Raw genomic sequence first — 18,646 nt, 5'->3', positions numbered from 1 at the left:
CACCCTGTCTTGTGTCTGCTCGCTTTAATCAGTTTTAATCAGAAGTCAGGATTCAACTAACAAAATTTATACAGACACTGGCTTTTATACACGTAATGGCAATTCAGTCTCTTCATTCGGCGTGGATTCCCAAGAAGTGATCATGACAGCCGGTTGGTGACGATAGCCAGTGAGAAAGGTCTTGTCAGGTATCAGAGGTTTAATTTGGGTCTATAAAAATTCCTCCCGTTCCTTGGAGTTTGAAGAACTTGAAAGGTTTGAGCTATGTTGAACTTGGCGAGGTTGTCGCTGGATAGCTCTGTTCCTTCTGGGACTATTATTCTCTTGCCATCATTAGCAGTGAAAACCATTCCATTTGTCACTATAGTTGATAAAGAGGAAGCAGGAGAATTTTAGTCAAACATTTTGCTGGGGACTCGCGCTGTTTTCTATGTACAGTCGCCTCTGAACGTTTTCCTTTTTGGCTTAATCAGTATAATCAGTACCTTAGTTCCAGGTGTTGGGTCGGAGGTTTTTTACTGAAGGCGGGTCTTGGTAGCGTGATTCATGGTCGATAAGACTGGTTGGAGTTCTTGGGTGGCGCTGGATGCTTATCCGCTTGTGACTGACTCTTTGATTGGTTTGAGTGCAGAAGCTTTCAAAGTCTTCATTTGTATAAAGATTCTCTAAGATGCTGACAAGCTTCGCAGACGTCTCTTCTAACTGAATGTCTTTGTCGTCTAAAATAATTTCTGCGTCGTCTGTTATCTAAAGAAAAGAATTACTGTTAATATATATATATATATATATATATATATATATATATATATATATATATATATATATATATATATATATATATATATATATATATATATATATATATATATATATATATATATAGAGCGAACGCCTGTTGATTAGAGGCACGAGAGGGCGTCCATGGTTGAGTATAATTTCCCTGGTCTGTCGCTGATGGTGAAACTATATTCTTGAAGAGACAGTGGTCATCTTTCAAGGTGACGGTTACTGCCATACGACGGTTACAGAGTTTAGCCATGCCATAGGATCGTGGTCCGTTACTACCACAAATTGTTGTCCATATAGGTAGTAGTGGACTCGTGATAGGACCCGAACCATTGCATACATTCTTTCTCGATCGTCGCATATGGAGTCTCTCTCGCAAGCCTCTCTGATATTCTCGACAGGTAACAAATTGGATGCTCTCCATCACTGAAGATTTGGGACAGTGTGGCTCTAATTGCTAGGTCAGAGGCGTCTGTTTGCAATAAGAATGACTTGGAAAAGCCAGGGGGATACAAAACTGGGCAAGATGTGAGCCTACATTTCATTTCTTCGAATAAAACTTGGTGTTTAGACTCCCATGGCAAAATGTCGGGTACTTGCTTCCTGGTTAGTCCCCTGAGTTCCCTTATAAGTCCGAGGTACCCCTTGATGAACCAAGAATAATAATTGGTCATCCCAAGGAAGGTTCTCGGTGCTTTCCCTGTTTCTGGACACTGGAATGCTTGGAAGGTGTATACTTTGTTCAGTACTAGACTGATTGTACCTTACTCAACGGTGTGTCCCGAATATTCTTTGTTATAACCAAGCCTACTCTTCCTGATACTGATTTTTAGGTTCGCCTGTAAGTACCAAATGGAATCGAAAATGCAGTTTTCTCGATCAAACTACTTGCCAGCATCCTTTTCAGCAGTATAGAATCAAGAAGCACCGGGCTGTCCGGAAGTTTTCCAGGACTTGATCAATGCTTGGCATGGGATAGGCGTCAAATTTTGTTATGGCATTTACTTACCTACAGTTAATACAGAACCCCCATTTGTCGTCCTTTACATCACGAGAACTACAGGGGACGACCATTCATTATTGTAAAATTCGATGAAGCCATCCCGTAGCATCTTTTCTATTTCTTGCTTTGACACTTCCCTCCGACACGGTGGCACACGATATGGTGGATCTCTTATGGGATGATGGGTTCCAGTGCGAATTTTATGTCTCACGTTAGTCGTCCCGTGACTCGTTGACAGAACTTCCTTCTGGGCCATGATGCTATTTAGGATTTTTTCCCTCGTCTATTGTGGCAAGGCAGGGTTTATATCAGGTATCACTTCTTATCCCTCTCTTTAATAGGTTTGAATGGTAACTGTGTTTTCTTCTTCTTCATCGATCATCGCGGCGAAAACTTCATTGCTGTCTTTCTCATCTCTTTCCACAAACTTCCTTAGGAGGTTGATGTGATACATTGTTTTCTTGTTCTTAGAGCCGTCCTGGCTAAGTGGACGTGCGCTGGGTTGAGAATTCTTTGTCCAAGGGACACGGGTTCGATCCCTGGCGTGGCCAGTTATTTGGTTTGGGATGCAGGTCAATGGTATGACTCTGTAAGCTTAGCCAGGGTCGACCCAGCTCTAAATGGGTAACTGGAGAAATCTGGGGAAGGTAAGCAGGAATGGTGTGTGAAAGCACAGGGTGGCTGGCCCCCAGCCCCCCATTGCACTTCCTGGCTGAAGGGCCACAAAACGGAGATCAGCACCGCCGGTTTGGACATTAAGGGTCTAGTACCGTCACACACTTACTTTGTTCTTAGAGCCTGTTCCAAGCTCTTTTTCGTAGCCTTGAATGGCGCTTGCCAACGTACATTATTTATTGATTCCTTCTGGTAATAAATGAAGTAATTGGTCACCAATGGACAAGGTCCTTGGCTTCTTAGCTTGGTCGTAGTATCGCTTCATTTTCGCTGCTTCAGTTGCTTTTGTGGCAAAGTCTCAGATTTCAGGTAATCACAAAGGCATCTGTCGAGTACATTCCACAATAATTATTGGATCTTCTCCAGTCTTATCTTCCCATTCTTCTTGCATTAGGTCCAGGAACCCGCGAGGATTCCCTCAGTTTAGTGCCTCGAATGGGCTCAACCCCAAACGCGGATGAGTTGTTTCTCCATATGCAAATAGCGAGAACGGTATAAACTTGTGCCAGTTGTTTTTTGATGTCCCTACGTATCTGCGAAGGATGGATATTAGAGTCTCGTTGAACCTTTCAGTTTGTCCATCCATCTCCGGGTGGTATGGAGATTTCCTTATCTGCTTTATATTCGGTACCGGGTATGAGATTTCTTTAGGACAGAAGACAGTAACAAAATTCCTTGATCTATTACGATTTCGTCGGGAATTTCATAGCGTGGAGTAAACTTGGCAACTCCGTCTGCAATAACGAGTGATTTTGCTGACCGTAATGGTATCGCTCCAGGATATCTAGATTCGTAGTCAGTAATAGCTAGTAGCCACCAACCACCTCCGCACCTTTTAAGTAGGGGTCTTACTATGTCCATGACGATTCGCGAGAATGGCTTAGTTATGGCGAGAAAAGGCCTAATGGGTACATTTTCCTTGGGTTTGCGCCTGGCGGTCAATTGACAAGGTGTACACGACCTGATGTAACTACCAATGTCCTTGTAGATACTCGACCACCAAAAACAACGGGTGGTCAGTGGTCCAGGACTTGCCTAAATGACCATTCATCACGTTGTCATGGCTTATCTTGATAATCTGTGATCTATACTCGCTGGGAACAATAAGCTGCTTGTTTGTTCTATCGAGATGATCACTCCAAAGTCAGTAATAAATTCCATCTTGGAATAAAAACTGCTGAGGAAGAGAGCTATATGCTCCCCCTGGCGATTTGTTATTTTTATTTGGCGCATATTCCCATGGGGTAATCATGACGGCCGGTTTGTAACGTCAGCCAATGAGAAAGGTCACGTAAGCCATTGATAGTTGAAATTGAGCCAATAAAAAACAAAACATATTATTTACCCTTAATGACAAAGACTTCCTATTCTATAATCTTTTTAAGGTGTAATATTGTGAACTTGCCGCACTGAAGTAGCCTCCCTTGTCCCTCTCCTGACGTAGGTTGTCATGTTTTGTTTTTTCTTTGTCTTTATTTTATTTGTGTCTTTTGGTGGATCATAAAACTTATTTTGTTAATAGGCAGACTTTGCTCCCTGTTTGCTTTATCTGAACATTTAAGTTTGTTTATTTTGTGTGTTAAATAATAATTTCGAATCCAATCAGTACTACCAATTTTTGCAGGGGCCTATTTTTCCAATAGGAAGATACTTTTTCTGGACCTTTTGAAAAACTAACTTTTCAAATAAAGAAGAGGTTAAGTTTTTTAAGTCTTTGGTAAATTAAAGCCCTTCCTTGAAACTTAACCCTCTCTCTCTCTCTCTCTCTCTCAAAAGTTAGATAAAAATAAAATCTTTTCACGTTCTATCAGTGACAGAAAATTTAAAGTTTAACAGTAGCTTATTTTACCTTTAGGAATGACAGTAAGTCTAATGCTTTCCTTTATTTTTGCATTGGCTGTTGCAAATGATCCATTTGCCAGATTTCTTGCTTCTTGCTTTTGTATTACAGGATCTTTTTGCTCTAATATATCAGTCGTCTCAGACCTTGTTTTTGGTGTTTCATGTTTGGCAAAGTTTAACAATCTTAGGTCTATTTCTTTGGCCTTGAAAATGCGGCCAGATCTGTTATCTAAATCAGAAAAGACAGATTCCATAATACGGCATGCTTCAAAGTAAGTTTCACGTAAAGAGACTGTAGTAAACAAATGTTGCAGTTTAAGATCTTGTTTTATGTCTGGGGATGATTTCATATAGTTAAAGTTAACTTCCTGCTCTTTGAAATACCATTTCCGATTATTATTTTCATTGTTCCAATTCTCTGAGCCAGAGCTATCACTTGATTCTTCAACTTCATCAGTTGAAAATTCGCAAAAAAGTCCTTCAATATCTTTACTTTTGCTAAAACTGAATAGTGGGGTTACTTCAGTTTTCTTTGAGGAGTTTTCTCTTATGTTGTTGATATTCCAAAGTTTACATCTTAAAGAATCTATCTTTCCAGAATTCTTCACCCCATAATTTTCAATGACCCTGTCGTCATCATCACTGTCTGATGCTGTTGACAATCGATTTCTCTGGGAAAAACTATTTTCAGATAGTTTGTTAAAATCAGTTTTTGTGCCAGTTTTCTTTATAGATGGCAGTACAGCTTTTGGGTCATGTTTATTCTCTTTTTCGGAGAAAGAGTTCACTTCCTCTTCAGAGGAATAGTCAAACAATCCTTTGACCATCTTGCTTAATGGCTAATCAACCTAAAATAAAATACAACATAATGTCCAGTTACAGATTGCTAATACCTAAAACAAATATCATAGGCAGCACTGTGCTGCCTAAGTAAAGAGCAATGTGGGCACTATGTATTTTTTGTTTTGGGGGGGGGGGGTGTTTTATACAAGGGCACTTTGTATAAAAGGAGTTGTCGTAGAAAATACAAAAAGAGCTCACTGAATTGGAAACTAAGAGGGCTAGTTCCCTTTAAAAGTCGAAAGTTATTGAAGGGCAACCAGCCCCCTCCCCTTCCAACGCCCATCATTTACCCAAACACATCCAATCGAAATTTTGAGTTAGCCATTTTGTCTAGCGTAGTTGAAAGAACGAGAAAATCTGTCTTTGAGGATAACCCCCCCAAACCCTCAGGGCAGGGATTGTAAGATCTGCCCCGGGGGCATATAAGGTTTGTATAGAAAGGGTGGTCGTATAAACTTCGAAGGGGCTCATTTGAATGGTAATCAGAAGTTTTGGCACTCTTTTTTAGATTCAAAGTGATCGGAGGGCAGCTATTCCCTTCTTTTTTTGGTTTTAGACCAGGGAACTTTGTATATCATATTGAAGGAATTGTCGCAGAAACTTCAAAAGGGGCTCATTCAATTGGAAATTGCATCGCCTATTGCCATTTTTAACAGTCAAAAGAGATTGGAGGGCAGCCATCCCCCCCACCTACGCTCATCATTTCCCCAAGTACACCCAATCAAAATGTTGAGATAGCCATTTTGTTCAGTATAGTTGAAAGGCCCGACAATTATGTCTTTAAGCATGAATCCCCCTCCCCCCACAGCCCTCAGGGCAAGGGTTTAAAGTGAAAAAGTGTTGAATGTAAATCACCATCAATAAATAAATGAAATGCAAAACGAACAGAAATTACAATAAATGACCAAGTCAAACTCAAGACAAGCAACAATTAACATAAGTAGTGCTGACAACCCCTATTCTATTTTTCTTCAAAGATTGTATCAAAGTTCCACACAAACCCACCATCCAATGGAGCCTATTGAGATTCGTAGTTTTAACATCCTCAAACGACTTAAATCGTTAGATGTCGACAAATCAGTTGGGCTAGATAAGTTACATCCACGCCTTCTAAAATAGGTTACTGAAACCATTACCAAGAAACTCCCCAATTATTCAAAGTTTCCCTCTGTACCAACAAAGTGCCAACAGATTTGAAAACAGCATTTCTCACTCCTTTGTTTAAAAAGAGAAACAAAGGCAGAGCAGAAAACAACCAAAGAAACACACTTATAACGGAAAGTTTTTCTCAAGACAGTGGAATTCAATTCAGTGAATATTTCAACCCTGTGTCCAAGAACCGTCTTCAGCACAACACCAGCATATATATATATATATATATATATATATATATATATATATATATATATATATATATATATATATATATATATATATATATATATATATATATATATATATATTTTATATATATATATATATATATATATATATATATATATATATATATATATATATATATATATATATATATATATATATATATATATATATATATATATATATATATATATATATATATATATATATATATATATATATATATATATATATATATATATATATATATATATATATATATATATATATATATATATATATATATATATATATATATATATATATATATATATATATATATATATATATATATATATATATATATATATATATATATATATATACATATATGAAATTACGTCATCCATGTAGCATCCCCAATAGACATGTTTTTAAAAATATGAACTTAATGCCCAATTTTCGAGGTTCTCGACATAAATATTTGCCAGTAGCCCAGAGATAGGTGCTCCCATTGGTAGCCAATTATATTTTCTGATAGAAGGAATCACAGAACTGAAAATACATTGAAAACTTATAACAAATTTTGACTAGTTCATTAAAACTTCCCAATCAATTCTTGTTGCTGAATCTTCAATTAAGTGGTAATTTACCACTCATCAAACCTATATATAGCCACTTCTGTTGTGGCTAAAACCCTGGAAAAAGTGGTAAATGACTCTGTCATGAAGCATCTCCAACTTAATGGAATAATATTGTCCAGCCACCATAAATTTCAACCAGGAAAGTCAGTAGAAACAACTTTGCAGGAGACTTATGATTTTAATAACAAACATGATTGATCAGGGCCTACCTATTGATGTCCTGTTGCTTGAAGTATCTCAAGATTAATGGAATAATATTGCCCAGCCAACATGAATTTCGACCAGGAAAGTCGGTAGAAACAAATTTGCAGGAGACTTCTGATTTAATAACAGAGATGATTGATCAGGGTCTACCTATTGATGTCCTGTTTTTTGACCATACAAAAGCATCTGACAAAGTTCCACATTCACACCTGAAAATAAAACTGATCTTTTGTGGAATTAATACAGACCTTGTGGGCTGGATCTCAGGTTTTCTTACTGATAGAACACAGAAAGTGAAACTTACTAATGAAGGAGAATCAATCCTCTCAAAGAGACGTGGAGTCACCAGTGGTGTCTAGCAGGGTTGTCTTGGGATCAACCCTGTTAAATATCAATACAAATGAAGTTTTTCAACAGGCTACAAGTCGTCTCACTCTCTATACTGACGACTTTAAATTGTTTGGTGCAGTTAACCATGATTCACCACAAGCAGGTCTCAAACATGCTCAAAATTAGGCAACAGCATGGCACATGAGTTTCAACATTGACAAATGCAGAATTAGACATTTTGACTAGTCCAACACAGGTTTTAACTATACTATGGTCAATGCAGCTATAAACCATATACAAGAGCTGCAAGGTGTGGATGAAGAAAGAGACCTTGGAATTCTTGTTGATAACAAGAACCAACCACTCATACTGCAAGAACACTGAGTCTCATGCAAATGAAACCTATTAAGTCAGTAACAAAGATGAAACACAAATCTTATGATGAATGTTTGAAGGAGTTTAAATTATACACACTGGTGCTAACAACAAAGAGCTGATATGCTTATGACCTATAAGCTTACTTCACAAGAAACCCTTCTCCCCACTTCGTTTGTCAACTTCCTAAAATGTTAGCACTGACAGGAGGGGAAATCAAAAGAAGCTGCTCAAGCCATGAGTCATAACTCAATACCGACAACAGTTTTACTCCTGCCATCCAGTCAACCACTGGAACAGTCTCAGCACCTAATGATGAAGCTTTCAAGAAGCTACTAGATATCAAATGGAATGGTGTTCCCTGGAAGCACAAGCAGGATGCATTTGATGTTGACCAACCACATCATCTACTATGAAGCAATTCAGAAATCAAGAAGGATCTTGATTTGCTCCAAAGTGCGAATGAAGGTAAGGCAAAGTTACTTCCATTTTAACTTTGAAGTATGGCATTAAAATGATAATTTCTTTTGGGATTATCATTTGCGAAGTTGAATTCCTTTTTTCTGAAAACAAAGCATATATTTGACATTTAAACTGCTGATGACTTCTTAATTACTAGCCCTTATTTGCATAATTAATGTTAAAAAACTGTTTCTATTCCTTAAAGAAAAGTAAAGAGCTACAATAAACCAAAGATGGTAAAATCAAATAATTTTTCCAGTGCAAAAATACTATAAATCACTATCAATAAATAAATCAAACCCATAACAAACAGAAATTACAATAAATAACTAAGTCAAACTACAAACAAGCAAAAACTACCACAAAGAGAAGGAGGGCTAGCACCGCCCCCCCCCCCATGCCTTAAGACCAGACCATACTAAATTATTTTCTCAAGTGTTTTATTTGATGTCTTCATAACATCAAATAAAAACAAAAAGACATTGCCATTATATCCAAGATCGCTGAAAAAAAAAAGTGATTGTGGATAGACAGTTTAATGTAGCCTATATATCGTAATGTATATTCCTGAAAGTCTTGATGATTTTAGATTTATTAAAGTTAAAAAAAAAAAAGAGAAACGTTCAAAATGTGTTTGGTTTTCAGTACAGATTATTTGCAAATTATTTCTGGTCTTTAGAAGATGATATGATACTTCTCCCTAATTTACTAGAATCCAAGTGATCTTAAACAAAGCATCCATAGAAACAAATCCATTAGCTTTTGTTCAAATTGGCTGGCATGCTTTTTCCCATCTTTTTGAGCATTTATTATCTGGGAAATTCAGAGGTGACACTTTAATGCAGCATAAGTAAAGAACCAAGTATCTCAGCAATATATTGTTGTTTCTCAGCCACTGGGTATGGAAACAGGTAAACATAAAAACTTGGGAGGGGGCTCTTTTGATTGGAAATTGAAAGTTCTTATGCCCTTTAAGGAATTGAAAGTGATTGGCAGGCTGCCAGCCACCCTCCTATGTCCTTTTTACTACATGGTTTACTGTACCTCCCCCCTAGACATCTGATTCAAATTCGAAAAATCCATTTTAGTTAGAAGACTTAATGGTTTGATGTGCCTCCAGAAATGACATGGCCACCAAAACCCTGGGGCAAGGGCCATAAACTATATAAATTGCCAATTGTTTACAAATAGGTCTTATAAATAATATATTGGGTTTCTCTCTTATCTTAGTTATAATAAAATCTCTCTTAGTTATAATAGTCTAAACTTTTTCTGCGGGAGGGGCAGGGCGATGAGAGGCCCAGAAGCAGGCTAAACAAATTGTGTCTCTCATTAGTTCACAGCTTAGAGCTGTAGGTCATCAGGCCAAAAAGAGCCTACTGAATTACAAAAAAGCTGCTCAGAGGTATGGCTCAACCCCCCCCCCCAAGAAAAAAACGTGGAGCCTAAAATAGGGGCAAGAAAATCCCTTGGGCTAAGGAACCAAAAGTAGAAGACAATTTAGAAAGAAATATTCCCATCAAACAGGTCCAAGAAACTTTTCCTCTATCACTTTGTACTGAAAGAGTGGTTGCTGAAACTTGGAAGAAGACCTATCCATCAAAACTTTTTTGATCTTTAAGCTCCAATGAAAATTATAATCTATACATGGAAAAGCAGTAAGGTAAATTAAACAATGTTATCAAAATGGCATATCTGTACCAGCTTGGGAATGGTTTGGAGTATTAACTTGAAAATTACAGGAAGTGTTGAGGGGGAGGATATATATTAAACAGTGATTTGGGGGAGTAAGTAGAGCTAAATCAAAAGATACCAGGTGTGCCCAATTTATAAAATAACTACATCAGGAATATCCTATGAACAGCTCAAGTTAAAACTTGCAGATAGTGTTGGAGAAGGAAGGCAGGGGCAGCAGGGGGCCTTCAAAATTTGTGTTTTGAAATCAGGCTGCAAGATGCAGCCCAGCTTGCAGCCTTTTTCGGAACATTCAACACTTTGAGAAGATTAAAATGACGCAGACTAGGGCATCTTAAGGATTATTTTTGAATTTCTGCACTTTAAAGATTACTGCACCAAATTCACTATATGCATCATACAAATGAAAAAGACCGACTTTTTTCAAGTTTTGAAACAAGGGTATTATGTGAAGATTATTGTCTAGAGGTTATGCTTTTTGGCCATCTATTTGGAGCAAAAAGAAATTTGTTAATTAAAAAATAAAATAGGTCTAAGTTTGTCATGCCAGTTATCACCTAATGCATGTGAACTAAATTGTTGCCAAATATGTTGTTCTTTTTAAAAAAACGAGGAGGGTTCTATGACTTAACTTTGTTTATGATTAAGCTATTGTATTGAAGAAGGGTCAATTTCAAGAGAATCGGAAGGTGATTCATTTAAATTTATCTATTCATTTAATTTTATTCATTTTTTAGTTTAAATTTATTTTCTTCATTTTATTCATTATATTAAATTTGTGTTTTGAGGGGTAAGCCTTCTTTCTTAGCTCTTCCCATTCCATTCAGACATCTATCTATCTTAACTTTTACTTCATCTTAGCTCTGAGAAGTGGGATTAGACCATATTTTATGTGCAGCTTACTGTTTGATATACAGTATTGTGGCTTCCAATATTCTAATCTCAGTTTGTACACTTATCTTCCTGATCTTCCAAATTTTTCAACTGTGAAAAACCATATGGTGCCTTGCAGAACAATTCCTAGGGGGTGCAACTAGGGCAGGAACCCTAGACATCATGGCTTGGGGGGCACTGCAGCTGGTAAATTGTCTACTTCTGACCAGATTTTTCACTTTGATTTGGATTTTTTGTTTATATTTGAGTTGGGAGGTGGATATTTTAATTAATTTTTCCCCAGGCACCGCCAACTCTAGGAACAGCTCTGGTGCTTTGACAATTCTTCCCTTTGTACCTTTGCTGTATTTACCATCTTTACTATTATTCTATTAAGGTATGTTCAGCCATCAACTTCTTCATTTTCTCATTGCTTAACCTGACCTCTTCACTCTCATTTATTACAGTAAAATTCTGGACAAGTTACTTTTTGCTATCTTTGAAAGGGGTTAGGTAAGGAAAATTAAACTCTCACTAATAAATCCAGGGCCAAAAACACACCCTAGGAAGGTATTGCCAAGCTAATATGTTAACCCTCTAATGATTTCTAAGTCTTGAAAATTTGCCTACTTAACAGGTAGGCAAATTTCCACCCATTGGAATTTTGACAAAAAAATATTATATACTAATTTTCAGTTTCTTTTTCTCTAGTTTTAGTTTTGAAAACAAAATTCCTGTTATTTGAGTACTATTTTAAGCCATATCAATGGGTTTTTTTTTCTAAATTTAGGAAATGTATTTGTAGATCTTTCAAACCTCATAAATCAGGATTGAGCAAAGTTGAAAAGCCAGAAACACTTTTTTGTAATTCCCATCAGCAGAAGATCTATTTTCCAAGGTTTCACATTTATAACACGAAGACTTTTAAACGTCATGAAAGGTCAGAGCCCTCTAGAGAGAGGAGTGGGGATAGGTACTTCAAAATACCTTTCCAGGACATACTTTAGTCTGAAGATCCATCCCTGTAAGGTTTATTTTCCTAATCCAATCGCTTTCTAAGATAGCAAAAAGTAGCTTGTCTAGAATTTTACCTTTATCCCTAATTAGTCAGTGAGTGTTTAGCAGTAGAAAAACTTTTTTGTTGCAAAACTGATTTTTATACATACATATATATATATATATATATATATATATATATATATATATATATATATATATATATATATATATATATATATATATATATATATATATATATATATATATATATATATATATATATATATATATATATATATATATATATATATATATATATATATATATATATATATATATATATAAAGGTCTTGGTTGATGCAGAGCAGATTTTTAAAGAGGGCTTCAGGGTATCCCTCAGTTATAGAGAAGGTCTTGTTCCAAAAGCAAGAAAATCCTAATGTGAGACCTTTTAAACTTTGACTTAAGGATGTGTAAAAGTATTCTATTTTAATTTGGAAAAAAGGCTAACATAGCTTGAAATCCTGCAAAGATCAGGGGAATTTCTTCATAACCTAGAGCTTGTATAGATGTATGAACAGTCCACCACATAAGGAGACATGTTAAGAAAACACTTTTTACTTAATAATATGCACAATAATCCTAGTCAATATACTTTGCTGCCCAAGAACCTTTATCTTCACTTCTTTCCTTGTTTGTTCAGTTTTTCTAAGAAATTTATGAATTTCTTAGAACCTATATATTAACAGAGTATATACCCCACCCTCCTAATGTGAAAATATATACCCAGAATTGCATTTGAATCTAAGTATAACCTTCATTTGCATCACAAATGAACTTTGCTCCCACCCCTAAATAAATCCAAATCAGGGTAGGCATACATTTGCACATTATGGGGATGGGGGTAAAGTTCAATTGAGATGCAAATGAAGGTCATATTTAGATTCAGAATGCAATTCTGGGTATATATTTACACATTAGGGGGGTGGGGTATATACCCTGTTACTGTAATATATAGTTTCTAAGAAATTCATGAATTCTAGGATTATTGTACATATTATGATATAATAATTGATTTAATAAAATTCTGCTTTAGCTAATTTTGGCTATCTTGGAGAGGTGTTAGGTTAGGAAAAAAGAAACTTTCAGGGATGGGTCTACAGGCTAATATTGAAGTACCTACCATCACTCCTTTTCTCTCAAGAGGGTCATGAAATTTACTTACATGGCAGGTCTATTACCTATTAGAATTTTTGACAAAGCAACATTTTCCCTTAATTTTCAGTTATCAATTTCTTTTTCTCTAGCTTTAGTTCTTAAAATGCAATTCCTGTTATTTGAGTAGAATTTTAGGTAAAGTTCTACCAAATCATATTATTGACTTATGAATAAAGTGAATATACCACTCAATTTTTAGGGAGGGACAGCAACCAAACCTTCTCAACCTGATATTTCTCAGGAGACCAGAAGTTCTCCTCTCTACCTCTTACATGCCCCCAATTGGAAAGAGTGATCATGTCACCATAGACATTAGAACAACATTCCTCAAAGTATTTTGAATTGCTACATCAAGAAGACCTTTGTTAACTATGAGAAGATTAGAATGGATCTCAACAACATCTGATGGGACAACGTCTTATCTGGTTCTCTAGAACAGCAATGGGAGTGCTTCAAAGAATTACTGATAAGCAAAGCAAATCAGTACACCTTGAGCAAGCTTGTTCCCAAACCAAGAACACTTCTGATAATGACAAAATATATTAAGAGGTAAATCAACCATAAAAGCAGACAATGGAAGAAATATAAAAAAAAACACCACTCCCCTGAACATAGAGAGAAATATTCCAAAAGCCAGAACGAACTTAAAAACTTGACACAGGCCTTTTACACAAGCTTTGAATCCAAACTTGCTGATGAAGCCAAGACAAACCCAAAGAAGTTTTGGTGGTATGTCTCTAGCCAAGACCACAATAGACAGTGTATCAAAAAACTGATAACAGAGCAAGGTGAAGAAACTACAGACACTAACAAGCTTGCTGACTTACTGAACCTACAATTTGTCTCAGTTTTCACCACTGAACCAAATGGCCCTTTACCTTTAGCATTTTTAATAATGTTTTACCAAGTTTTGACCACTCTTTTAAATTTGCGGATGATTTGACATTACTGAACCTTTGTCAAACATCTAATGCTTAGAATGTCACACTCAATTCACTAATTAACAATTTAAAGAATGATCTTGACAATGTTAAACTCAACTTAAGCATGCCCAAAAGCAGTTTCATGTTATTTTCTTTTTTTTTTAAATATACCCCCTATCAATAATTACCGTTGCATACCAAATTTAAATTACGTGAAACTGCTTGGTGTGGAGTTTGAAAACAACCTCAAACGGAACTTCCACATTTCCCACTTATTTAAGTCAGGTTGTTTTCTCCTTAAATCTTTCTCTCTTCTCAAACGGTTCTCCATATCAATCCAAAACCTTAAAATAATTTATTGTTCTTATATATGATGCTGTCTGGAATATGCTTGTCCTGTCTTGCACCCTGGGTTGACCAAAGACCAATGTTCTAAAATTGAAATTATTCAAAAAAGAGGAATAAAAATTATTCTGGGGACAGCCTATACTACATACGATGAAGGTTTGGCTAGACTTGAACTTATTACATTGGAGTCAGGACTTCACATCCTTACCCTGAACTTTGGTCACAATTGCCTTAGTTCCAACTATCATTGACGTTTTCTCCCTCCCTTTAAAGAAAATCCCCCAACCCTTCCTAATACAAGACTCAATGCTTGTAGAGCTCCAAATACCCAACTGGACCTGTATCCCCAAATGATGACCATGAGGTACAAAAACTCTTTTGTCCCCTATTTTAATAATTGATATAACTTTTGTTTTATGTTTATCCCCTAACATCTGTTTTATTATTGATTCAATTTTTTGTTTTATGTTTATCCCATAACATTTGTTTTGTTATGGTAATTCTGACATGCTTATGCTAGCTTTTGTGCTATTTTAGCCAATAAATCATATTCTATTCTATATTCCCCACCAAAATACAATGTAAAAGCCCCAATGGAGAGCACCATGGTATTGTCTACAGATCTCCTTAAATGTTTACTGAAATCAGATGCTAACAAGTTGCCAGGGTTCAATAATATACACCCCAGATTATTAAAAGAAACCACAGATAGCAGAGTGATAGCAGAGCCCCTCACAAAAATCTTCCAGACATCACTTATTTCTAGAGAGCTACCAGCAGACTGGAAAGTAGCCAACATAACGCTGGTATTCAAAAAAGGTGATCACACCAAATCTGAGAATTATCAACCTATTAGCCTAACTTCAGCTGTTGTTAAGATACTTAAATGCATAGTCAATGATTCAATTCTTGAACATTTAACAACAAACAAGATCTTGTCACCCAAGCAGCATGGATTCTAGTCAGGAAAATCAATCAAAACGAACCTATTGGAATCATAGGAAGAAATTAAAAATCTGATTGACCAAGAACATCCAGTCAACCTACTGCGGCTGGACTTCAACAAGGTAACACACATTAGATTGTGCTCCAAATTATCTGCCTCCAGCATCAATTCAGCTGTGATAGACTGGCTAATGAATTTCCTCACCAATGGCAAGCAGAAAGTCTGCTTATTCAAGATGGGTGGCCAGCCAATCTACTCCTATGAGGCCATGGTAATGAGCAGGATACCACAGGGAACTGTTCTAGGCCCAACCCTATTCTTGATGTACATAAACAATATTTTCAATCATGTAGATAATAATATGCATTTGTTTGCAGATGATGCCAAACTGTTCAGCATTGCAAATCCACAGACCATCCAATGTGACATAGACATGCTACAGGATTGGACTCAAGACTGGCTCCTTCAATACAATCAAATGCTGTATTTTGCACCTTGGACCTAACAACCCAATGGCTACCTACTCAATTTACAATTCCATCACAAAAACAAGGGAGCATCTAGAGAATAGAGAAGAAGAAAGGGACCTTGGTGTCATCATCAATGACAAGTTGAAGTTCCACAGACATGTTCAGCATGTTGTTTCCCATGCAAATTCCAGCCTTGGCCTATTAAAACAGACCATCAGTATCATAAAATTATATACAGCTCTTGTCAGACCCAATCTCAATTTTGGCATGTGCCTTGCAGGTCCTTCTTATTGGCAAGATGTAAGGCTCATCAAAAATGTTCAGAGGCAAGCAACAAAGTGCATGAAAAGCCTAAAATCAACTTCATATGAGGACCACCTCAAGCAATTTAAGCTACCTACCCTTGTCTACAGATGCATGCATAGCAATATGAGGCTGACTTACAAACTTTGAGAAGAAAACTCTACCATCTTTAGCAGCAGTCATAGCACCAGCCATCATTACACAAGAAGACACTCCAAGAAGCTGCCAAAGTTAAGCTCCCAATTGAGAACCTGTCAAATGTACTTCTCAAAAAGAGTCATAAACCATTGGAATTAATTGAAGGACTTAACTGTCAGCACTCCCTCCATCCAGTCTTTCAAATGCCACCTTGACAAGGAGTGGGAGAAGAGGCAGTGGAGGTTCAATTGGGAGTTGTCAAATCAAGAGCACTACAGGTCTGGAGGACCTTAAAGCTCTCAAATGGATTAAGGTGATGCCTTTTTTTATGCTCTTTCCAAATATAATAATCATTTTTGTCAGAAATGAATTTTACCCCCACCCCTATATATACCAGTTCAGGGTATATATTTGCACATAAGGGGGAGGTGGGGGCAAATTTTATTTCTGATGTAAATGGGAGGTAAGTCTAAACTTTACCCCCACCTCCCTAATGTGCAAATATATACCCTGAAATGGTATACAGGGGTGGGGGTAAAATTCATTTCCAACAAAAATTATTATTATATTTGGAAAGAGCATAAAAATATTATTGACTTACAAATAAAGTATATTCACTTTATTTGTAACTCAATAATATGATTTGGTAGAACTTTACCAAATTTTAACCCATATCAATGTTTTTTATCAAAATTTAGGAAATGTATTTGCATATCTTTAAAACCTTATAAATTTGGATTGAGCAAAGTTGCAAAGGCCTGTGAGGCTAAAAACTATTTTGCTGTAGGCTATTTCATTTAAGCAGAAGATCTGTTTTGCAAGGTTTCACTTTTATAACACACAAATGTTTAAAGTTCAACAAAGGTCAGGACCCTGTAGACAGAGGAGTGGAGGTAGCTACTTCTAAATGCATTCCCAGGACATAGGCTACAGTAAAGTTCTATGAAATCATATTATTGAGATAGGAATAAAGTGAATACACCATTTGATGCCTTTTTTTATACTTATTATGAATATAATAATCATGTCTATTGTAAATGAATTTCAGCCCCCCCCCCTATATATGCCAATTCAGGGTTAGGTTAGGTATCTATAGGGGGGGGGGGCTGAAATTCATTTCCAATAGAAATGATTAGCCTATTATATTCATAATCAGCATAAAAAAAAGGCATTGAATGGTGTATTCACTTTATTCCTAACTCAATAATATGATTTTGTAGAACTTTACCTAGGCTACTTTAGCCTGTAACCCATCCCTGAAAGTTTCATTTTTCTAACCTAACCCTTTTCCAAGGTAGCCTAGCTAAAGTATAATTTTACCTCACTACCTCATTTTCCCTCACTTTTGTAACACACAGATTTTTAAGGGTCATCAAAGGTCAAGACCCTCTAGAGGGAGAAGGAGTGGAGGTAGGTAGGCCTACTTCATAATACCTTCCCAGGACATACTTTAGCCTGTAGACCCATCCCTGAAAGTTTCATTTTCCTAACCTAACCCCTTTCCAAGAAAGCCAAAAGTAGGTAAAGTAGAATTTAACCGAATATTTCTTTTTTTTGTCACAGTCAGGGAAGGCTAGTCTATTCTAATACTGCCTACTTTGTGTTTTATTTTCAAAAATGCACCAGCGTTGCCAGAAGAAAATGCTCCATTCTGTTTTAGAAAGTCAGTCTCACATCTTTTTTTTTATTCATTAAAATAAGCTGCGCTCGTTTTCGCCGTTCATTAAATGCTATTCATTAAAGGGCTAGGAACACGCAGCTGATTTCGGGAACCGATTTCAGCAAGCATGTATTCCACGTCGAGTGCTTCTAATTAATGATGCTAAGAGGGTGGGGCTTAGTGACGGTTTTTGGGGATTAATCATCATTAATCACGTTCTAGACAAGGAATGTACTAGGGCTTTAGAGCTTTAGGAATGTAATTAATCGTATTTATTGATTATCGTAAATTAATCGTAATTAATGATGGTTAATCACTGAAAACGTAACTAAGCCCCGCCTCTTAGTTTCATTAATTATAATTACTCGACGTGGAATATACCCTTGCTGAAATCGGTTCCCGAAATCAGTCACGTGTGCCTAGCCCTTAAATGCTTCTTTTGGCTTATTCTGTCGTTTTTTGCTTATCAAACTAGTAATGTTTTAACATTTAATAGCAAATAGAACATGGAATAGAGCGCTTTGATGATAATATCATCTTATTCCTCGGA

At 36.3% G+C, this 18,646-nt stretch overlaps 1 protein-coding gene across 1 annotated transcript in view; it reads right to left on the bottom strand.

The window, feature by feature from the left end:
* The window catches only part of LOC148948984 (uncharacterized), a 55,725-nt gene extending 37,658 nt beyond the window's left edge, over nucleotides 1–18,067 (bottom strand). The window contains exons 1-2 of the mRNA XM_089095077.1: nucleotides 18,034–18,067; nucleotides 4,314–5,154 (exon numbers count right to left, since the gene is read on the bottom strand). Of these exons, the coding sequence (XP_088951203.1) occupies nucleotides 4,314–5,133 (820 nt within the window). The 5' untranslated portion in view covers nucleotides 5,134–5,154; nucleotides 18,034–18,067. The remainder of the gene's footprint in view (nucleotides 1–4,313; nucleotides 5,155–18,033) is intronic.
* Nucleotides 18,068–18,646: the final 579 nt, after the last annotated feature.

The sequence above is a fragment of the Artemia sp. Qi Xiang Cuo genome, chromosome 9, assembly GCF_049724085.1.
Source record: "Artemia sp. Qi Xiang Cuo chromosome 9, ASM4972408v1, whole genome shotgun sequence".
Lineage (NCBI taxonomy): Eukaryota > Metazoa > Arthropoda > Branchiopoda > Anostraca > Artemiidae > Artemia > Artemia sp. Qi Xiang Cuo.
The sequence above is the reverse complement of the archived record's forward strand: the minus strand, read 5'-3'. Positions and strand labels throughout refer to the sequence as shown.